Source organism: Dermochelys coriacea, chromosome 2 (genome assembly GCF_009764565.3).
Source record: "Dermochelys coriacea isolate rDerCor1 chromosome 2, rDerCor1.pri.v4, whole genome shotgun sequence".
NCBI classification, from domain to species: Eukaryota; Metazoa; Chordata; order Testudines; family Dermochelyidae; genus Dermochelys; species Dermochelys coriacea.
The window spans coordinates 235,421,578-235,445,542 of NC_050069.1; the positions used below are offsets into that span (position 1 = coordinate 235,421,578).

General features: G+C 41.6%; 1 protein-coding gene across 5 annotated transcripts in view; it reads right to left on the reverse strand.

Annotated features, from left to right (window-relative positions):
• Positions 1 to 23,965, reverse strand: part of C2H10orf67 (chromosome 2 C10orf67 homolog) — a 168,865-nt gene that overhangs the window by 84,419 nt on the left and 60,481 nt on the right. For 3 of the 5 annotated variants that reach the window (XM_043509451.1, XM_038391160.2, XM_043509449.1), the window contains exon 1: positions 17,735 to 17,917. The exons of 1 other annotated variant lie outside the window; for it this stretch is intronic. In XM_043509451.1, the coding sequence (XP_043365386.1) occupies positions 17,735 to 17,737 (3 nt within the window). In that variant the 5' untranslated portion in view covers positions 17,738 to 17,917. Of the gene's footprint in view, positions 1 to 17,734; positions 17,926 to 23,965 lie in introns of those variants that run through there. One more of the 5 variants, XM_043509452.1, reaches the window with a different exon arrangement.

Here is a 23,965-nt window from a genome sequence, read left to right on the forward strand (position 1 = left end):
AGTGGCAGGTTTTGTGGTAGTGTTCTCTCTACCATCTGTCCACAGCAGTAGTTTTGGCTTGCTTAAACCAAAGGGACTTGGACTCAAGAACGTAAGCAAAAAAGGGCTAGAAAGTGGTTGGCAATCATAAGGTTTTAAACTCTCTCACTTTATATATAAAATTACTGATTTGTTACTTTCAATCTACAATTTACCCAATAATAATTTTTAAATATCAAAACTGTTTTATTTAGTTTTAATTAATGCAAAAATATACAGTTGCTAAAGGTATGAACTTTTATTAAATTTCCAATAGAAAACTAGGTAAATACGAATACATTATTTTGAAATATGACAAATTTAGGGCCAGATTCTACCATCCTTACTTCATGCTGAATAGTATCTTAGACTTAAGAACGGCCATACTAGGTCAGACCAATGGTCCATCAACCCAGTATCCCATTTTCCAACAATGGCCAATGCCAGATGCATCAGAGGATATGAACAGAACAGGGCAACTTATTAGTGATACATCCCATCATCTACCCCAGCTTCTGACAAATAGAGACTTAGGACACTGAGAGAATGGGGTTGCATCCCTGACCATCTTGGCTAATAGCCATTGATGGACCTAGCATTGTTGAACTTACCTAATTATTTTTTGAACCCAGTTACACTTTTGGACTTCACAACATGCCCTGGCAATGAGGTCCACAGGATGACTTTCTCTACATCATTCATGATTTTATAGACCTCTATCATATCCCCCCTTAGCCTTCTCTTTCCAAGATGAAAAATCCCAGTTTTTTAAATTTCCCCTCACACAGATGCTGTTTCATACCCTTAAGCACTGTTGTTGCCCTTCTCTGTATTTTTTTTCCATTTCTAATTTATCTTATTTTAAATGGGGTGACAAGAACTACACACTGCATTCAAGGTATGGGTATTCAATGGATTTATATAGTGGCATTACGATATTTACTGTCTTATTATCTATTCCTTTCCTAATGGCTACTAACATTCTGTTAGCTTTTCTGACTGCTGCTGCACATTGAGCATATGTTCTCAGAGAACTAGCCACAATGATTCCGAGATGTCTTTCTTCAGTGGTAACAGCCGAATTATACCCCCTCGTTTTGTATGTACAGTTGGAATGTTTTCCAATGTGCATTACTTTGCATTTAGCAACAATGAATTTCATCTGCCATTTTGTTGCCCAGTCACCCAGTTTTATGACATCCCTTTGTAACTCTTCACAGTCTGTTTTGGAGTTAACTATCTCAGGTAATTTTGTGTCAACTGCAAATTTTGACACCTCACTGTTTACCCCTTTTTCCAGATCATTTATGAATATGTTGAGCAGCCTGGTCACAGTACAGATCCCTGAGGTACACCACTATTTACCTTTCTCCACTCTGAAAACGGACCATTTATTCTTACCCTTTGTTTCCTGTCTTTTCAGCAGTTATTGATCCAGGAGAGGACCTTCCCTCTTATCCCATGATTGCTTACTTTGCATAAGAGTCTTTGATGAGGGACATTGTCAAAGACTTTCTGAAAGTCCAGGTATACTACATCCACTGCATCACCCTTGTCCACATTTATCTCCTCAAAGAATTTTAGTTGATTGATGAGACATGATTTCCCTTTAGAAAAGACACGTTGACTCACAAAATCATGTTTATCTATGTGTCTGTAGTAAAGAACAGAATTATCAGTTTCAACCAATTTGCCTGGTACTGAAGTTAGTCTTACTGGCCTCTAATTTTCAAGATCACCTGTGGAGCCTATTTAAAAAAATCGGTGTCACATTAGCTATCCTCCAGTCATCTGGTACAGAAGTTGATTTAAGTGATAGGTTACATACCACAGTTAGTAGTTCTGCAGTTTCATATTTGAGTTTCTCCAGAACACTTGGATGAATACCATCTGGTTCTGGTGACTTATTACTGTTTCATTAATCAGTTTGTTTCAAAAAATCTAGTCTGAGTAGTCCCATTGATTTCAGCAATTGTAAGTGTGGAAGAATATAGTCTTTTATATATCCAGGTGCAGGAATCTGTATTTCTCATACTTATATATCAGGGTGTAATCTAATATACACTTCAAAAATAAGCAAACAGCACTTTTAGGATTAGTTATAATTATTTTTGTAAACATATCACAGTTAAAGTTATGTATAATATCAATAAACCAATTACAGTATAAAATACTAAAGAATTTGTACATAATTTGGTTAAAAGAGTCAAATAGAAGATTTATCAATTCTTTTGTTGTTATTGTGTGTTTGTCCTGAAAAAAATCATTCTTAGAAAGATGTCATCCAGATTATTATGCACCTTTTCCTTTTTAAGATATATTTTAAGCGCTTGTGTCTGCATTACTTATACCACAAGATGGGGCAATTGTACAATGTATTGTCCAGCCTCTGTGTAGGGACCGCACTAGATGACCAATCGAGATCCCTTCCAGTACTATATTTCTATGAAAAGCAAACTTTCATTTACTATACTTTAGTTAGTAGCTATTACAAGAGAAAGATACATTTTTCCATTTATTTGTAAAATATTTATTCAACCTTATGATGTTCTAGTGGTTTATTTACCATTTTAGCTTTTTTACATATTTTATAGATTCATAAAGTTTAAAGCCAGAAAGGATCATCTAGTTTAACCTCCTATATATTGCAGACATTAAATTTCAGTTACTCCTTTTATTGAACCCAATAACTTGTGTTTAGCTAAAGCATATCTTCCAGAAAGGAATACAATCTTGATTTGAAGACATCAGTCTGGGAGAACGCATTACTTTCCTTGATGGTTACTTTTACTGTAAAAATGTGTGCCTTATTTCCAACTGGAATTTGACTGGTTTCAGTTTCCAGCCATGATTCTTGTTATGCCTCTCTCTGCTAGAGTAAAGAGCCCTTTACTACCTGGCTCTTTGATAAACTAAACAGAGTGAGCTCTTTAAAGACATGTCAGCACTGCAGCTAAAAACTCGCAGCTGGCCAGTGCCAGCTGACTCAAGCTCATGGGGCTTAGGCTAAGGGGCTGTTTAATTGCGGTGTACACATTCAGGCTCAGGCTGCAGCCTGAATTCTAGGCCCCTGCAAGGTGGAAGGGTCCCAGAGCTCATCTACATCGCAATTAAACAGCCCCTTAACCAAAGCCACATGGTACGGGCCAGCCATGGGTGTCTAATTGCAGTGCAGACATACCCTAAGACTATCACTGTAAAGACATTTACTTCAGCCCTCAGATAATTTTGTGGCTCTTTTCTACACCTCTCCAATTTTTCCAATATCACTTTTAAAATGTGGACACTGGAATGCAGTATACTAGTATTTGTCTCACCAGTACCTTACCCAGAGGCAAAATCATCTCCCTACTCCTATTCACCTGTTTACATTCAAGGATCACATTAGCTCATTTTGCCACAGTTTTGCACTGGGAGCTCACATTGAATTGCTTTCTAGTATGGCCCCTTAATTCTCTTCAGAGTCACTGCTTTCCAGGATAAGGTCCTCCATTCTGTAGATATGGCATTTCTTATGTATATCTAGATGTATAACCTCTTTTTTGTCTGTATTAAAATACGTTTGTTTGAATGTGCCCAGCTTACCAAGTGATCCAAATCACTCTGTTTGACCCATCTGTCCTCATTATTTATCACTCTGCCAATCTTTGTGCCATCTATACATTTTATCAGAAGTAATTTTAGATGTACTTCCAGACCATGATGAAAATGTTGAATTGTGTCAGGCTTAGTACCAAACCCCAATAGAAACACCCTGATTTAATTTTGATTTTCCATTGATGACTAATTTTTGAGATTTGTCTGTTCATCAGTTTTTAATCCATTTAATGTGTGCTTTTTTGATATTGTATATTGCCAATTTTATAATCAGAATGTCATGTTGTACATGGTCAAACAAAAGTCTACTACATCTATCTACTCAGTTACTTTTAAACAACCAAACTTGTAATCTCCTCAAAGAATAAAATCAGGTTTGCTTAACAAGACCTATTTTCCATAAAACCATGTTGACAGGCACTTATCATATTCCTATATTTTAATTATTTATTAATTGGATCCCATCTCTACTTTTCCATTATTTTGCCCAGGGCTGATGTCACGCTAACCTGCCTGTAGTTAGCTGGGTGACTGGGTCATCCCACTTGTCCCTTTTGAATACTGGCACAATATTAGCACTTTCCCAGTTTTCTAGGATTTCCCCAGTATTCCAAAATTTATTAGAAATTAACATCAATGGGCTAGAGACTCCTCAGCCAGCTCTTTTGGGACTTCTGGGTACCAGTTATTTGGGCCTACTGAATTAGATGCATCTAACCCTAACAGATGTTGTTTAAGGTCTAACTTGGTTAATATTGGACTGGAAAGCACTTTATCACCCTTTTCTGATACAAGCACATCATCCTGCAGAACAGAAATATTTATTGATTACTTTTATCTTTTCTGCATCATTATTAATAGTTTTATCATCTCCACCTAGTAACAGGCCGGCTGTCCCACTGCTAGTATTTCTTTTGTTGGAAATATACTTAAAAATACCTTCCTTATTGTCCTTAGCCCTGGTAGACATGGATTTTTCTCTAGTAGCTTTTGTTTCCCTTTTCAATTTTCTAGACTTCAAAACATCTAATGTACATTAATTGATATCTATTTATTCTTTTTCCATTTTTTTATTTCTAATTGCTGCCTTCACCTCACCACTGAACCAGGATCAGCTTTTAGCTATAGCTGTTCTCTTTCTTGACTGATGAACTGTGGCTTTTTGGCCATCTAATAAGTTCCTCTTAAAGAACTCTAATTTTCATTTACCCTTTTCTATTTAAATTTTTCTTCCGACTCAATTTCACTCATGTTTCCTCAGCTTTGGGAAATTAGCCCTTTTGATGCATTAAATATATATAAAACTGGTTGGGAGGGTCCTTTGTTTGCCCATATTGAATGCAATCAGGTCATGATTACGGGTCTCATCTTGTAGCTTATCCTGTTCTCCAGTGAGATTTGGTGGTCTGTAATGGACCTCCACCAGTACCTCTTCCTGGGCTTTGTCAGCACATTGATCCATATGCATTCAAGATTCTGTGGTTCCGAGTTATCAATACTTCTAAAACAAACAAGGGTGTCTTTAATGGAGTGTTCTGCCCCTACCACCATTTTTAACCACTCTATCCTTCTTAAATATAAATCAGTGATTTTAACATTCCAGTCATGCAACTCATCCCACCAGATTTCAGTAATGCCAATTATAACAAATTTCTTTGCATCAATGAGAATTTTCCAATAGCTTTTGCTTGATACTCAGATTCCATTGATACATAAGCAGTTGCAAAATGTCTTCTCTTAAAATCCTTTGCCACTTCAGTTCAATTTGTTTGTGACACAATGTGTTTGAATTTGTACCACACTGGCCTTCTTAGCATTCTTCCCTTGCACTGCTAGTTAATGTCATCCTGGATGCTCCAGCTAGTCTCCAGATGAGATTATTAGCCCCCCATTATAGTACAGGCCATCCTGGCTAGCCCCCTGGCTGTCAGGCATGGCACCGCAGGTGAGCCCTGCCTTGATTTCCCCTCACTCGGGATATAAACATGACGAAGCAGGCATTCAGGTACTGAAGAGCACCTCTTCAGAGGGTCCCATTTATTTTTTAAAAAGGTACAACACTAAACATAAGCAAACCTCCCCCCCAGCATCTTAGCTGGGAGACAGGGTTATTCTGAGGCTCTCTTTTCCCACCTCAGTCCACTGCTGACCTCTGTCCAGGCCCTTTACCTGCAGGGCTCTCTTGACTCAAGTGTCTGCCCCCTGGAGTCTGCCCCCTTGTGCCTCTACCCGGGTAGAGTCCTTCCCCAGAGTCAGGGGTCCACAGAGAACTGTCAGCCTCAGCTCTTCCCCAGGGCAGCACACAGTTCCTGGCAGGCTGGGCTTCTGGCCACTGTTTAGAGAATCCTTTTGCTGAGCCTTTCCCCAAGCCTTCCTAAATGCCTGCCTTCTGCAGATCTCCATTTAGGAACCTCTTATCTTTCCGAGCACCACCTAGGCTCCCTGCTCTGGTGGTCCCACAAGGAAGTTCCCTGTCTCCAAGAATGCCCCCTCTAGGCTCCTTGCTTTGGGGAACTCCCCCCGAGAACTCCTCTCCTAAGGAGCTTCCTGTCTCTTTGGGAATGCCTTTTCTAACTAGTCTTGGATAACCTTTGCATTAGAGTCCTGGTGCTTGATTACTACTTAACCATTAAGCAGACAGTTGGGCAGTCAATTCCCCTAGGCAGTCACAGACAGACTGGGCCCTGACTTCTCTTAAAGGTCCAATCACACTGTGACACCCCCTATCTGTGAGGGACAGGCCATCCTGCTCATATAGCTCCCTCTTCCACTGGAAAGTGGTCCACTGTTCCACAAAATGAAAACCATCAGCTTCACACTAGTTGTGCAGCCCATTGTTCACTTCCAATACTTTCTGGCTTTTGCCTTCTGTCATTGCTTGTGTGACTGGAAGAAGCTCTGAAAAGATCATTTGGCCTTTTCTCTTCTTTAGCTCTCTTCCAAGATTTCTGAAGTCTTCTGTAATCTGCATAGTACCTCGTGATGCTGTATCATTGGTTCCAACATGTACCATCACCAGTGAAAACTTGCAGGTACATCTCACATTTTTGCTCCAGGGAGACACCACACTGTCCTATTATCCTTGTGCCCTTTGATGAATTATCTGTCCACTCTTCTTAATATGGAGTCACTAATGACTAAGGCTCAGATTTTATTAGGGATATTTTTAGTAAAAATCACGGACAGGTCACGGGCAGTGAACAAATATTCATGGAAGCCTGTGACCTGTTTGTGATCTTTACTAAAAATATCCCTGACAAAATGGGGAGGGAGGAGGGTCCAGCACCCATAGCAGCTGTGGGTGATGGAGTCCCCTTGTCCTCCCCCCAGTAGCTGGGAGCTGTGGAGGGTTCCACGCTGCGGCTGAGCATGGTGGGGTCCCCTTGCCACTGGCTGGGGCTGAGCAGGGGGGCCCCCAGCCAGGCAGCTGGGGGGGAGGGGAAGTCCTGCCAATGCTGGGCTGCTGCAGGAGGATCTCCGCGCCACCTGCTGCAACAGGGCAGCTGTAGGGGCCCCCACCACCCACAGGGAATGGAAGCTCTGGGATCCCTCACTGCCTGCAGCAGCTGGAGCTGTGGGATGCCCCGCCGCCGCCCTCAGTGACTGGGAGCTGTGGGGTCCCCCTGCTGCCAAGGGGCTAGGAGGTACTGGGGGCCCGCCACCAGCAGCAGCTGAGAGCTGCGTGGCCTACTAGCTGACAGCTCCAGCCTGGGGCAGAAAATGTCAGAGGTCAGGTAATGGCTGGGAGGGGCAAGAAGGGTCACATGCCCCTCTCCAGACACCTGTGGGGGCATTCAGCAGGGAATCACAGCAGAGAAAGGAGCAGAATGTGAGGCTGCCACTCCCAGGAGTCAGCGCCCCATGCCGACAGTTCTTCTAGCATGGCTGTACTGGTACCATCCCCAGTCCTGTCCTCCAGAGGTGCTGTACAGACCCCACCCCAGACAGGAGATGCAGCTGCGTGGAAGGGCTAGGGGCAGTATAGCTGCACCAGAGGAGCTGCTGGCGTGCGGCCACCCAGCGGCCCCATATTCTGCTTCTTTTGTCACTGCGGTTCCTGGCACAGCAGGAGGACAGAGTCCCCTCCAGGTAACATGGGATGAGGAGAGCGCAGAGCTCCCGAGCTGGGGACAGGGTGTGGAGGAATCACATGGGGGCTCACATGGGGAGGTCACATGCCCCCCTTTAGCTGGTGCCCTCCTTTGTGTCTCTGTCATGAGTCACCCATTCCTATTATGGCCGAAGAACCTCTCTTGGTAACAGCCTGCTTCAGACTGCAAAGACACCCATCAAATATGTCCCCTGCAGCTTTCTGTTTCATTTCTCCAGAGACAGGTCCCTTGGTCCCTGACTCACTGCGTATCTCAAAACAATTCAATACTTCTACTCAAGTTGAATGCCTCCTGTTTCTCTTTCCCCTATTTGTGACAAATCACCCATCTGCTTCTTCATCTTCTACTCTTTCTAGTTCCCTTATCAATGAGACTTCCCTTTGTGGTGTCTGTGGCAACAATTTCAGAATCTGGCTGTTCAAGAAATCTTTATTTTCTAAGATGCTATGCAGTGTTGAAATGTCCACTTCCAAACCATGTTATTTTCTCCTCCTGCATTTCATGCACCAGAAACTTCTTCAGTCTTTCAGCAGAAAGGGAGACATAGTACATCCAAAGCAGGTCATAACTGTTGTTCCCCTGTCGTCCATTCTACTACCTGGTATAGAGCTGGACCTGGGAAACCACTCTCTCCTGCAAACTCCTCTGTTTGACATTCGTTTGCCTACTAAGGAATTCAGTTGGCAACTGACATATACTAAATCCTGCTGCTTTACTCCACTCCCTCAGTGACAAAGAAGGATTAATCACTCAAACTACGAAGAAAACATAAACAGACCTCTCCCATCTGGGCTGTTCGGAGCCCAAAACCTCAGCCACAGGTAATAGTAATGGGGGATTTGATCATTAGAAATATAGATCGCTGGGTCTGTGATGACTGGGAGAACAGCATGCTGAATTGCCTGCCAGGTGTGAAAGTTGGAGCTTTCTCAAGACATCTAGACAGGCTTATGTGCAGTGCTGTGAGGAGCCAGTGGTCGCAGCGCACGTAGATACCAGTGACATAGGGAAAGGTTGGAGAGAGAGGTTCTGGAGGCCAAATTTAGACTGCTAGGAAGACATTGAAGTCCAGGACCTCCATGGGAACGTTCTCTGAAAAGCTTCCAGTTCCACACAGGGCTAGACAGACAGGCAAAACTGCAGGGTCACAATGTGTGGAGGGAAAGTTGTAGGGAGGAGGGGTTTAGGTTTATTAGAAACCAGGGAACCTTTAGGGAAATGAGGAGCCTATAAAGGAAAGATGGGCTCCACCTAAACCAAAACAGAACCAGATTGCTGGCATGTAAAATTAAAAAATTTGAGGAGGAGTTTTTAGACTAAAGGCTGGGGGGAAGCCGAGAGGTGCGGAGAACACTCAGTTCAGACAGACATCTTGTAGGGAAGGAGCTATTAACAAGGATTCTCTATATTCCAGTGGTTCCCAAATTTTCACAACCTGTGAACCCCTTTCACTAAAATATCAAGTCTCGCGAACCCCCTCCTAAAAATGAATAGTTCCAGGGATTTTCTCCTTTACCTGAGTTTAAATTATAAAAGCAGTGATCTTGGAAATATAAAATTGTAATAAGCATGTCATAAAAACAACACTATTATTAATTATTATTTATCATTACGGTACATTATGAAAATGGCAACACTCTTTGTAGCTTGTATCACTTTGAATAAGCCTGTTATAAGACAAGGCTCCTATGTTTCATCAAGGAGTATCAGATTTGAAACAGCATGAAGGTATTTAAGAAGCCAACTCAAAGAGATCCTCCGACACAAGCATTCAGGTCTTGAGCAGTCCAGGCAAGCAATGTACATTACAACAAAGCTTAAACTTTGTTTAAATTATTATTTATTAATAATAATTTAAAAACAATACCAGCTGCCTATTTAATTTTAAAAACAGCAAAAAATATCCATCTCGCTTTCCATTTCTTATAAGGAGTCTTGAAGTTTAAATCTTCTCAGTGTGATAGATATGCTTGCTTTGATCTGCTTAGCTCTTGGAAGTCCTGGGCTCCGGGCTGCTGGCCCTGTGCTTCCCAGAGTCCCTAGGGACAGCTCTATCTGCCATTAAGGAATTTTTTCCAGAGAACCCCCTTTAACATTTCGTGAACCCCCACGGGTTCATGAACCCCAGTTTGGGAACCACTGTTATATCCTAATAAGGAGGTAAGGATGGAAGTTGATAAAGTAGAGGTAGGAACTGAAGAAAAACAGTGAAATGAAAAGAAAAAAAAAAAGAGTTCGATTCAATTACATCACATAATGGTAGACAGCTGAAAAGAGACAAATTTTTAATAAGTGCTTAGATACAAATGCTAGAAGTCTAAATCCTAAGATGAGTGAACTTCAGTGCCTAATATTAAATGAGGATATTGATATGATTGGCATTACAGAAACTTGGTGGAATGATGATAATCAATGGAACATGGTAATAACAAGGGTAGAAAATATATAGGAATGACAGAGTAGATCATGTTATTGGAGTAGTGGTACTACATATGAGCAAAAGCATAGAGTCAAATACAGTAAAAATCTTAAATTAATCGAACTGTACCACAGAATCTCTATGGATAGAAATACCATCCTTGAATAATAAGAATATAGAAGTAGGACTATACTACCGACCACCTGACCAGGATGGTGACTGTGGAATGCTCAGGGAGATTAGAAAACCTATAAAAATAGAAAACTCAATAATAATGGGGGATTTCAACTATTCCTATATTGAGTGGGTACCTGTCACCTCTGGAAGGGATGCAGAGATGAAATTTCTAGACACCGTAAATGACTAGTTCTTGGAGCAGCCAGTTCTGGAACAAGGGGAGACACAATTCTTGATTTAGTCCTAAGTGGAGCACAGAAGCTGGTCCAAGATGTAAAAATAGCTGCACCACTCAGTGGGGGAGGCACCAAAGAAGCCAACCACAGTGGAATTTAACTTCAGAAAGTGGAACTAAACAAAAATGAAGAAGCTAGTTAAAGGGAAATTAAAAAGGTACAATCACAAAAGTGAAATGCCTACAACCTACATTGAAACTTTTAAAAAACACCATAATAGAGACCCAATTAAAAAAAAAATACAGTAAAGTGATCAAAAAAGTGCCACTATGATTAAACAACAAAAAGAAGTGGTTAGAAGCAAAAGAGCATCCTTTAAAAACTGGAAGTTAAATCCTACTGAGAAAAATAGAAAGGAGCATAAACTCTTGCAAGTGAAGTGTAAAGTATAATCAGGCAGGCCAAAAAAGAATTTGAAGATCAATTAGCCAAACATTGAAAAACTAACAGCATAAAATGTTTATGTACATCAGAAGCAGCAAGCCTTCAAACAATCATTGGGACCACTGGACGACTGAGGTACTAAAGGAGCACTCAAGGAAGACAGGGCACTGAAGAGAAGCTAGATGAGTTTTTTGCATCAGTCTTCACTGCAGAGGATGGAGGGAGGTTCCCACACCTGAGACATTCTATTTAGGTGACAAATCTGAGGAACTGTCCCAGATTGAGGTGTCAATAGAGGTGGTTTGGGAGCAAATTGATAAATTAAACAGTAATAAGTTACCACAATATGATTCAAAAACAGACTCCAACGAGAGACTGCTGAATTGGAATTAATTTGCAAACTGGATACAATTAACTTAGGCTTGAATAGAGACTGGGAATGGATGAGTCATTACACAAAGTAAAACTATTTCCCCATGGTATTTCTCCCTCCCACCCCACCCCCCACTGTTCCTCTGATATTCTTGTTAACTGCTGGAATTAGCCTACCTGCTTGTCACCATGGAAGGTTTTCCTCCTTTCCCCCCCCTGCTGTGGGTGATGGCTTATCTTAAGTGATCACTCTCCTTACAGTGTGTATGATAAACCCATTGTTTCATGTTCTCTGTGTGTGTGTATATAAATCTCTCCTCTGTTTTTTCCACCAAATGCATCCGATGAAGTGAGCTGTAGCTCACGAAAGCTTATGCTCTAATAAATTTGTTAGTCTCTAAGGTGCCACAAGTACTCCTTTTCTTTTTGCGAATACAGACTAACACGGCTGCTACTCTGAAACCCACAATATGATGGTATTCACCCAAGAGTTTTGAAGGAATTCAATTATGAAACTGCAGAACTACTAATTGTGGTGTAAAGAAAAGGAGTACTTGTGGCATCTTAGAGACTACTACTTTTCTTTTTGCAAATACAGACTAACACGGCTACTCTGAAACGTGTAACTGTGATATGTAATGTATCAGTTAAATCGGCTTCTTTACAAGATGATTGGAGGATAGCTAATGTGACACCAATTTTAAAAAAAGGCAATTAGAAGCCAGTAAACCTAACTTTAGTACCAAACAGACTGATTGAAACTATAGTAAGAACAGAGTTATCAGACATATAGATGAACATGACTTGTTGGGAAGAGTTAACACGTCTTTTGTAAAGAGAAATCATGCCCCAATCTATCAGAATTCTTTGGGGAGGTCAGTAAATGTGGACAAGGGTGATCCAGTGGATACAGTGTACTTGGACGTTCAGAAAGCCTTTGATGAGGTCCCTCACCAAAGGCTCTTAAGTAAAGTAAGCTGTCATGGTATAGGAGGGAAGGTCCTCTCATGGATCAGTAACTGCTGAAAAGACAAGAAACAAAGGGTAGAAATAAATGGCCAGTCTTCATAATGGAGAGAAGTAAATAGTGATGTCCCCCAGGGTTCTGTACTGGTACCAGTAGTGTTTGACATATTCATAAATGATCTGGAAAAAGTGGTAAAGAGTGAGATGGCAACATTTGCAGATGATACAAAATTACTCAAGATAGTTAAATCCAAAACAGACTGCGAAGAATTACAACAGGATCTCAGAAAAGTGGGTGACTGGGCAATAAAATGGCAGATGAAATTCAATGATGATAAATGCAAAATAATGCACATTGGAAAACATAATCCTAACTATACATACAAAATGAGGGGGCCTAAATTAGCTGTTACTGCTCAAGAAAGACATACTGGAGTTATTGTAGATAGCTCTCTGAAAATATCTGCCCAATCTGCAGCAGTAGTCAAAAATGTTTGGAACTATTAGGAAAGGGATAGATAAGACAGTAAATATCATAATCCCATTACATAAATCCCTGGTACACTCAGACCTTGAATGCTGTGTGTAGTTCTGGTTGCCCCATTTCCAGGATAGGCAATCAAGGTATTCCCTGAGAATGGCTCACTGAGAAGAATTCATGAACATGCAAAGATCTATATACAGTCAAATTATAACTCAACAGTTGTGCACAAATGGAAATTACATTTTGAGGATTTGTTCCAAAGGTGGTTCTAATTGCAAAATTTTAAAAAACCAACGTAACTTAAGTAACTACTTCACACTAGATTAACATTATTCTTGGTTACAACCCTAATGTTTCTCTCATATAGGATGTGTGTGTAAAAACTATTTTGGGGATAGGATGTACATGCCAGTGTGTGTGTGAATTATGAAGCTTCACAGTTTATAGGTAGCACTTTCGTTTGAATATCTGATTCTATATGACCATTCCTAGGTGCATCTAAGTCAGTGGTTTTCAAACTTTTTTTTCTGGCGACCCAGTTGAAGAAAATTGTTGATGCCTGCAACCCAACAGAGCTGGGGATGAGGGGTTTGAGGTGTGGGAGAGGCTCTGGGCTGGGGCAGAGGGTTGGGGTGAAGGGGTGAGGGCTGCAGCTGGGAATGAATGGGTTCAGGGTGTGGGAGGGGCAGGGGGTTGGGGTGTGGGAGGGGGTCAGGACTCTGGGCTGGGGATGAGGGGTTTGGGGTGCAGGAGGGGGCTTCAGTTTTGGGTGGGACTCAGGCAGGAGATTGGGGCGCGGGCTTACCTTGGGCAGCTCCTGGTCAGCAGCGCAGCAGGGGTTCTAACGCAGGCTTCCAGCTGTCCTGGCACTGTGAACGGCACTGCGCTCCAGAAGCGGCCAGCAGCTGGTCCACCTCCAAGAGGGAGGCATGCAAGCTGTTCTCACTGCAGTTACCCCCCCCCAGCTCCGACTAGCCGGTTCCCGGCCAATAGGAGCACAGAGCCAGTGCTCAGGGCAGTGGCAGTGCTTGGAGCCCTGTGGCCCCCACGCCTAGGACCTGGACCTGCTGCTGGCTGCCTTTGCTGTCTGGCTGCTGTCTACACTGCAATTTTATAGTCCTGCAGCTTAGCCTGACCTGAGTCAGCTGACCTGAACTCTGAAACTCTGTGCCATAGGTTTTTTATTGCAGTGTATACATACCCAAAGTAGTACATTTAGGAAATGGGACCAGTGGATAAAGTGTGTGCATGCTAAGTGTGGGTGATATATAAATAACATTGCCTTTTTTCCCCTTGCTAGTGCAAGCTGTTCTTCAGTACCTCCTTAGTGCAGCTTATTCTCCACTGCCGACTGTATTTTGTAGGTCAAATTTTTAAAATTCTCACGTTCCAAACCTGTAAATAATGTGACCTGATCTGCAAGGCTACTACCCTTTCCCCCTTCAAGTCCCTTTTCAAGGCCCACTTCTGCCACAATTCCTATATGAAATCATCCATCACTGAGGCTAGAGAGAGAGGAACTTGGGGAAAGTGGATACTGATTTACATATTTGTGTAAAAACAGCACATTGTATACCTGTTAAAAAGCATACACAAGTTATATCCAATTGTCTCCCCACTTCCCTTTTATGTTGCTTGTCTTCTTAAATTGCAAGATCTTTGGAACAGGAACCATGGCTTCCTTTGCTTTTGCCTAGACCTAGCACAGAGGAGTCCTGATTCTGACTAAGTGTTATTGTAATAGAAAATATGAAACAACAACTTCCACTAATGTACACCCATGGGGTCACTTCCAATAGTCTATTACAACACAGTGTTTGTTTTTCTGAGAAAGTTCATTTTTCAGGGTGTGCCTGTGCACCAATAAGTCTGGAGCAGTGGTCTTTTCTTTTGTAGAATAATGATGTTTACTCAATCTTATTTCTTAAATTTCTAATCATTTGATTAGAAACTTAGCATTTAATCATCATTGAGGCAATGACTTCTTTCTTTAAATACTTAATTCATATGAGGCAAGACTCTCTCTTTTGGTAAGTTATTCTCCTTGATGCAGCTTTTATCATTTTTTAATTAAATCTGGAAAAATCAGGTTAGGAGTATTTTTATTTCCTCCAACAGTTTCAGTGGTTTGTTCTGACCAGAGACCTCCTTTCAGAAATTATTATAGGTTTTATATTGCAAATGCACTCAGGGGCCTCACTGATCTAGGCACTGCACAAAAACCAGACAAATATACTGTCTCTTCCCTGAAAATGATTTTCTATCTCCCAATTATCCTAATAACAGGAGAAACATTTAAAGAAAAACAATTCCAGGAGGTCCAATACATGTTCAAAACCAACTTCCAGTTGAAACAACTTTGGTCTTTTTCCACTTTGTGTTTTAATTTGCTATTTGCACAGGCTATTACAATATTCATTTGTATTTTCTATTAAGGGTATGTCTACACTTAAAATGCTACAGTGACACAGTTGCACTGCTGCTGTGCTTCAGCGTAGGCACTACCTTTGCTGACGGGGGTGCTTTTCCTCTCAGCATAGGTAATCCACTTCCCCAAGAGGTATTAGCTAGGTCGACAGAAAAATTCTTCCATTGACTTAGCACTGTCTACACCAGGGATTAAGTTGGTATAGTGACATCTCTTAGGAGTATTGATTTTTTACACCCCTGAGAGACGTAGCTATACAGATGTATGTTCCTAGTGTAAACCAGGCCTAAGATTTCACCTAAATCTCCCAAAACATGGTGGGTTTAGGGTGTAAAAGTATTACCCAAGTCCAACTCCTCGCTAGGGACTTGATCCTGCAGTCCTTATTCATGTAAGAGTGATTTCAAAAGCTGTAGAATCAGATCCTTAATGAGGATCAGCCATCCACTGTCTTCCCAGTAACATCATTCAGAAACTCCATTAGACTTATTGCCACTTATCCATCAACCGAGATAATGTCTCCAACTTATCAATCACTATTTGTAGGTAGTCCACAGATTACTAACAAATCAGGCGTTAATGGTGCCAATAAATTCTTGATCTATGAATACTAAAAGAGCAAACCATAAGGAGTCCTTTCAATCATTATTACAATATCTCATCAGTGAACATACAGAAACTTTAATAAGAAAATCTACACACTAGTAAGTCAGTCTTACTAAAAATCTTAGTAGTTTCTACTGAAGAGTCAATACTAGACAAACAGCATAAACATTCTCCTAAGTAAAAAACTCAGATGTTTCCATTGTAAAAAAGCCAAATAGACAAGGGTCTAGTTTGCAATATAGACCAATGGTCAGCAAATTTTCACTGAAAAGGCAAAGCTGTTTTTAAGAGGCCAAGGAGTCAAAAAGCAAATGAAATTAACCAAAAAAGCCCTTAAATTCCAGTCGCATGCTCATAGCACTAATTTATGGCAGAATGTAATGTTAAGCTATAGGAGAAGCCCAGGTTCTTTGAGGTGTGCTGAACCAAACTTGTAGGCAGAGAGAGATACCCAAGTGGCAGTAGGAAAATGAGAAAGATGGTCCCAGAGGGACCTTTTTCAGCCAAATTGAGATAAGAAATATCATAGGAAGAGAGGGACAACTGAGTAGGAACAAGGGGAAAAAAGGTCAAGCTGACAGATTTTAATTAGAGTAGTATTTCTCCCCCGTACTAAGAACCCAGAAGCACCCAGCTGGCTGCTCATCCCCAGTCCAGCTGGAAGCTGTATATTGATGTCAGAACTCTGGCACCTCCCCAAACCTTTCTTTTGTTATGTTGATGCCAAATGTTTGGTCAGTCCTTTTTGGGGCATAGAGAAGCTCACAGAAACACTCCTGAATCCATCCACTAGCCTTGTTTACTCAGTTCATTTCTTTGAGGGACTGATATCTGTCTGTGGCAACCAGGAAGGAGCATAAAAGATAAGACATCCTAGTAAAAAGCATAATTTGCACTTATTTCAGTACATTAAATTTCAAATATACATTCACTGGTGAAGATTCACAGTTGGTTATATTAATAAAATTTTGATAGATAAAAATGAACCACACTAAACCAGTATGTGACTAAGACCTAACTTCTTCTTTTCAAAAATGGCATTTTTCCTCACAGTGGATTAATTACACAGCATATATGAAGTTCTGAGGTGGTGTTGTGTGCTCCCTTTTCAGTGGGCTGTGGTTGAGTAGGGTTAATTTGCTAAGGAAATGAACAAGGTTGTATCTCTGGGTGCTGACGTGTACATATGGTTATACCCAAAAAATGATTACACCGTTTAAACTTTACTGCAGGAATTAATAAAAACAATTAAAAAGGAAGTGTTTCAAGTGATTTTAGTAGCTGAAGTACTGATGAGTTGATTTTACTGATCTCCATAATCTTAAAGAAAAAACCCAAAGAGACATGCTAAGTATTTATCCGAGTTGGGATTATTTAACATGTCATAGATACACATAGGACAATTTAAACTAAGTAAGAGTGGGTACTAACAGAATATAGCTGGAATTTCCTTACCTGAAGAGTTCATATTTGGAATAAACAGCTAAAAGTAATAATAAGAGCAACTACTGTTAGACAAAAACAACAAGGAGTCCGGTGGCACCTTAAAGACTAACAGATTTATTAGTCTTTATTTATTTATTTATCTATTATTAATCTTTAAGGTGCCACCGGACTCCTTGTTGTTTTTGTGGATACAGACTAATGCAGCTACCCCCTGATACTGTTAGACAAGAATTTGAAGGAGAAAAATAGTATGGGGTATAATTGCCAGCACTGGGCCCGAACCTCAGCAGCTGTAGCTTCAGTGTAGTTGGCGTTACATCAATTTACACCAACTAAGAATGTGGCCCCTTAAGTGCAAGAAAAGTCCTGAACCGGTTTTCTAGCTAGTTTCCTATATCCTTATAATGAGATTAGAAAATGCTACTACAGTAAGTAAACATGTTCAAAGAATAAACTCATGATTTAATAAAAAAAACAAAAAACCCCTACCATTTGTGTATCTTCATTTTCCGTATAGTCTTGTAATTCTGCTTCTAATTTTTGAATTTTAGATTCTTTCTCCTGGAGCTTCTTAATCAAAACCTGCCAATTCACTGCTAATGAGGAATCTGCATCTTCCTGTATGCAATGATTTTTCTGTTATAAGAGAAGATCCCCCAGTGAGATATGCTAGTTATATAAATCACACAGCCCCTTTTCTTAAAGTTACAGAATTCCAGGATACTTTTCTTGTAACTTAACGACACTATTATTAAACATTAAATTCTGTAATCCTGTTGAATGTGATTAGCTTTTCATTAGAATAACATTTAACTGCATGTCAAGTACAGAAATGAAATGGTATTTACAGAATAATCACACAAGAAAATGCATATAAAGTAAAACATACAGAAAAAGAACAGAAAAGATGGATGGGACACTGGCAGATCATGTGCAAACTCATGCCAAGGCCACTGGGCCTCACTGGACACTGACAAATGCATAGCTGGAAACCAGTCTGGCTTGCCTGTGTGTTAGCATTGTTAAAATAGATATTAGAGTTATAAGAATGTGTTTAGACTTTATGGAATGCTTGTAGGATGCTGCATGTATTAATCATACTATAATATTTGTATGCCATGTTATAAGGTAGTGTGTAAGTGTTTGCTCTGTAATTATAAAACTGTTTAAGACTGTAAGCCCCGACAGTCAAGAGAGAAGCATTACCATGCGTGAAATACTAGTTTACCAAAAGAGATGGTATCTCCTCCCCAACAAAAGAAGGCCTATAGACACCAGACAAGCTGTTGTGGAATAGCAGTGGATAAAAGACTCAGTTGATTGCTTTCCCCACATCTCTGAAGAGGGTACATGCATAAGCCCTTGTCCCATCATAGCCTGATTGCTGGGTGAAAGTAATAAAAATCCCTGTTAAGGAAAAATTATCCTTATGCTGCTTGAATTCTGAGGTGATGATTTCTAAGCATAAGCAAAGGGTCTCCAGTGGTTTAGCTTGGGTTAGCTCTAAAGGACATATAAAGCTTGCATATTAAAGCAGCTATCATCATCTTTTGGAACATAAGACAGTATCGTGTCTTTAACCTTGTAAATAACATTTCTTCTTCCTAGTTAATAAATCTTGCATTAGTATTATAGGGTTGGCTACAAGCATTATCTTTGGTTTGTGATCTGAGGTAGAATTGACCTGGGGTATGTGACTAGTCCTTTGTGACTGGGAATAACATGAATATTGTTGTGATTTTTGGCAAAGGGGATTGTATATCACAAAGACAGGTTTGCCTGGAAGCCAAGACAGAACAGAGTACCCAAGGGGACTATTATTCCATATTAAGACTGTTATAGTTCTTTAAGAGTTCACGCTTATTAATTGGTTGGTGAAATCTAATTATAGAACATACAACCAGTTTGGGGTTTATGCACTGTTCCTTGACAGTCTGCCCTGAGGTTGGCCCTCATGCTCATGAGCCACTCCAGACAGTTTGACAACAGACACAATGAATATACCTTATATATTTTAATATATCTCTAACATGAAAAATTTAGAGTTAATGTGATATTCAGTTTAATTTTGCACTGTTATCACAGAATCATAAGACTGGAAGGGAGCTTGAGAGCTGATCTAGTCCAGTCCCCTGCACTCATGGCAGGACTAAGTATTATCTAGACCAGTGGTTTTCAAACTGCGGGTCACGACACAAATGTAAGGCACTGGGTCACAGCAGCTTTGATCAGCACCACCAATCAGGCCACTAAAAGTCACATTGGCAGTGCTGCCCGGCTAAGGCAGGTTAGTCCCTACCTGTTCTGACTTTGCGCTGTGCCCTGGAAGCGGCCAGCAGCAGGTCCGGCTTGTAGGTGGGCGAGCCATGGGGCTCCACACACTGCCCCCCACCCTGAGCACCGGCTCTGCACTCCCATACCGGCCAATGAGAGTGGGGGGGGGCAGTGCCTGTGGTCGAGCACTGCACAGAGCCGCTTGTGTGCCTCCACCTAGGAGCCAGACCTGCTGCTGGCCTCTTCCAGGGCACAGTGCAGTCCACGGTGCCAGGACAGGTGTAAGGATATAGATATTCAGGCCTGTCTGTAAAGGCCTATACTCTAAGAATTTAGGTGTATTCTTATCACATAGCTAGTTATAGAGGTATAAAAGAAAATCAAAATCACTGTCTGCCAGTGTAAGATCCTTCTCTTACTGTGACAGTCTGAGGCCCTGTTCTTGGGCTAAGGCCTTTGGCTAAGCAACAGAGGCAGCCATAAGCTGTGAAGCGACTGATCACATCCTCACATTCCAAACTAGTCACATTGAAATAAGGTGCTACTGGGCTGTTAGGAATACAATCCTGTCCTGACAATGCCTATTGCCTCCAAAGAAAGGGAAGTGCCTAGAAGATGTAAAAGGAAACTTAGTTTGATAACATCCTGTCTGCCTGTCTGGCAAGAACTCACTTACCAATTTCTGTGTTTGTTCTATCACTGTAGACCCCATTTCCCCATTGTTTGTCTGTATAATCTCTGTCTGGTTCTGTGATTGTTTCTGTCTGCTGTATAATTAATTTTGCTGGGTGTAAACTAATTAAGGTGATGGGATATAATTGGTTAAATAATCATGTTACAATATGTTAGGATTGGTTAGTTAAATTTCAGTAAAATGATTGATTAAGGTATAGCTAAGCAGAACTCAAGTTTTACTATATAGTCTGCAGTCAATCAGGAAGTGGGTGGGGGAAATGGAAACAGGGAATGGGGGTGGGGAAATTGGAATCATGTTTGGCTAAGGGCAGGAATGGGAACAGGGACACAGATGTAAGGCTCTGCGGTGTCAGAGCTGGAAAGGGGGACACTAAGGAAAGAAACTGGAATTATGCTTGCTGGAAGTTCATCCCAATAAACATCGAATTATTTGCACCTTTGGACTTCAGGTATTGTTGCTCACTGTTCATGCGAGAAGGACCAGGGACGTTACTGGGTAAAGGAATAAGCCCCCTAACAACAGGCAGGAAGCCTGCCTTAGCACCCCTGCTGCGCTACTTATTGGGAGCCGCCTGATGTAAGCCTGTGCCTCAACCACGCCCCCCAATCCTCTGCCCCCCGAAACCCAGAGCACCCTCCTGCACCCCAAACCCCTCATCCCCAGCCGCACCCCAGAGCCTGCACCTCCAGCCCAGAGCCCTGACCCCCGACCCCTCCCACACCCTGAACCCCTCATTCCCAGTCCCACCCCACAGCCCTCACCCCAACCCTCTCCCCCAGCCCTGAGCCTGTCCCACATCGCAAACCCTTCTGCCCCAGCTCTGCTGGGTCATGGGCATCAACAATTTTCTTCAACTGGATCGCCAGAAAAGAAGTTTGAAAACCACTGATCTAGAGCATCCCTGACAGGTGTTTGTCTAACCTACTTTTAAAAATCTCCAATGATGGAGATTCCACAACCTTTCTAGGCAATTTGATCCAGTGCTTAACTACCCTGACAGTTAGGAAGTTTTTCCTAATGTCCAATTTAAACCCCTTTGCTTCAATTTAAACCCATTGCTTCTTGTCCTGTCCTCAGAGGTAAAGGAGAACAATTTTTCTTCCTCTTCCCTGTAACAACCTTTTATGTACTTGAAAACTGTTATGTCCCCTCTCAGTCTTCTATTTTCCAGACTGAACATATCCAATCTTTTCAAACTTCCCTCACAGGGCATGTTTTCTAGACCTTTAATCATTTTTGTTGCTCACTGTATTAACAAACCTCTGACTGCCAGAAAGCCCTGAGGGGAAGACAGGGGTGAATCACTCCAACTGCCCTGTTCCATACTCACTGCCCCAGCTGTTTGGATTCTGGCCACTGTCCAAGACAGGATACAGGGATAGATGGACCGTTAGTCTGACCCAGTATTGCAGTGCTTATGTTCTTAATTTTTCACATCAAATTTAAGAGAAGGAAAGGGAAAAAAAATTCTCAACTAATATGCTTTAATCTGTTTTATAAACAGAAAGTGGAATTTAACAACAACAAAATAATAATATTCATTATTAAGGCTGCGTGTTTGTCACGGAAGTCATGGAATCTGTGACTTCCAGGACCTCCGTGACTTCTGCAGCTGCATGGGGTTGGGGTGCAGGGCGGGACAGCACTTACCTGGGGGGTTCCCGGCTCCCACCAACATGTCCCTGCAGCTCCTAGGTGGAGGGGGCAGGGGGCTCCGCACGCTGCCTGCACCTGCTGCCCCTGCAGATCCCATTGGCTGCAGTTCCCGGCCAATGGGAGCTTCAGAGCTGGCATTTGTGACAGGAGCAATGCGTGGATCCCCCCTGGCTGTCCCTCACCCTAGGAGCTGCAGGTACACATGGAGCCAGGTAGGTAGCCTGCCAGCTACGCCACACACTCCCCCAGCACCAGCAGGGGTCCCAGGCTGCCCACTGCCACATGTCCCACCCACAGCACTAGCGGGGGTCCCGGGCTGAGCGTCACTGTCACCTACCCCCTGCCTAGCACCAGTGGAGGTCCTGGTCTGAGCATTGCTGCCCCCACCCCCAGCAAGGAGCCCGGGCCAAGCACTGCTGCCCCTCTCCCCCAGCACCAGCAGTGGTCCCGGGCCAAGCGCCACCACCTGCCCCCAGCACCAGCGGGGTTCCCAGGCCGAGCGCCGCCACTCACCTCTCCCCCAGCAGCAGCAGGGGTCCTGGGCCACTCCCCCAGTACCCAGGCCACCCCTGGACCACCCCCTCAGAGCACCCACAGCCCCTCTGGCCCAAGTTTTAGTTAGGTGTATATAGTAAAAGTCATGGACAAGTCATGGACCGTGAATCCTTGTTTACTGCCCGTGACCTATCCATGACTTTTATTAAAAATACCCATGACTAAAACACAGACTTATTCATTATATGTGATTCACCAGTAGTTCTACAAGCTGTAGAGTCTGAAGTGCTATTATAGCAAAGGTAGTTATTTTTGTTTCTTGAAGAAATTTAAAACAGTTATTTTTAAAAAAAGTTTCATCTTGTTGTATATACTGGATGATTTGTTGTAAAGATAGGTTTCAGAGTAGCAGCCGGGTTAGTCTGTATTCGCAAAAAGAAAAGGAGTACTTGTGGCACCTTAGAGACTAACAAATTTATTTGAGTATAAGCTTTCGTGAGCTACAGCATCCGATGAAGTGAGCTGTAGCTCATGAAAGCTTATGCTCAAATAAATTTGTTAGTCTCTAAGGTGCCACAAGTACTCCTTTTCTTATTCTAAAGAAAGATTGTAATACAACGTATGGCTCAAGTGCAGGGGGTAGTGCCTGAAGTCCAGTAATTTAGAATACATTTTATTTTTTTAAATAAAAAGTTTATATGTTTCCAGGTTTTCTTGGGACCATATACTCCTGTTTAATTTCTTTGGGTCCAGAGAAAATAGTTTAAAAAATTAGGCTAATAGCGGCACATCTCCCTTCAGAAGTTGTAGATGAGAGGACAAAGCTCCTTGTAAATGTACGCATTCCTTCTAAGGCCTGTTTCATTTCATCTTGGAATAGAGTTGCAATATCTTTTTGCCATATTTTCTTATCTATAAAATCACAGTTTCTTTTTTCAAAATATTATACCATTGTGTGACACAAGCTGTAAAAACTTCTTTTTATGGGATGTAATGATAAAGGATAAGAATTATTAAATGGGTGTTTAACAATAAATATTAGAGCTGGTTGGGAATTCTACATCTGAATGGTTGTCCGATGGAAAATGCATTTTCTGTAAAAAGGAAATATTCTACAGGAAAATTTCGATTTTGCCCCAAATTTACAATTTTCCATCAGGAAAACTGAAATATATTTCATTGTCTCAATTTGTCCCAAACTGGAATATTTTTATTTGTGGAAATGAACTAAAATGCTTTATTTCAAGTCACTTCAACTCAGATAATTATCCTAGCATGTGCACATTTTCGTATGGGAGATGTTGTTTCAGCCCTTATTGCCTCCTATGGGCCAGGCTCCCTAGGCTGATTACATTTTTCATAATGCACCCAGTCATATGACTCCCATGATGCACCATGCAGCCCAATCCCAGCCTTGCATAATGGGAGATGTAGTCTTGCCAAGTTTCAGAGTAGCAGCCATGTTAGTCTGTATTCGCAAAAAGAAAAGGAGTACTTGTGGCACCTTAGAAACTAACAAATTTATCTGAGCATAAGCTTTTGTGAGTTACAGCTCACTTCATCGGATGCATCACATAAGCTCATGAAAGCTTATGCTC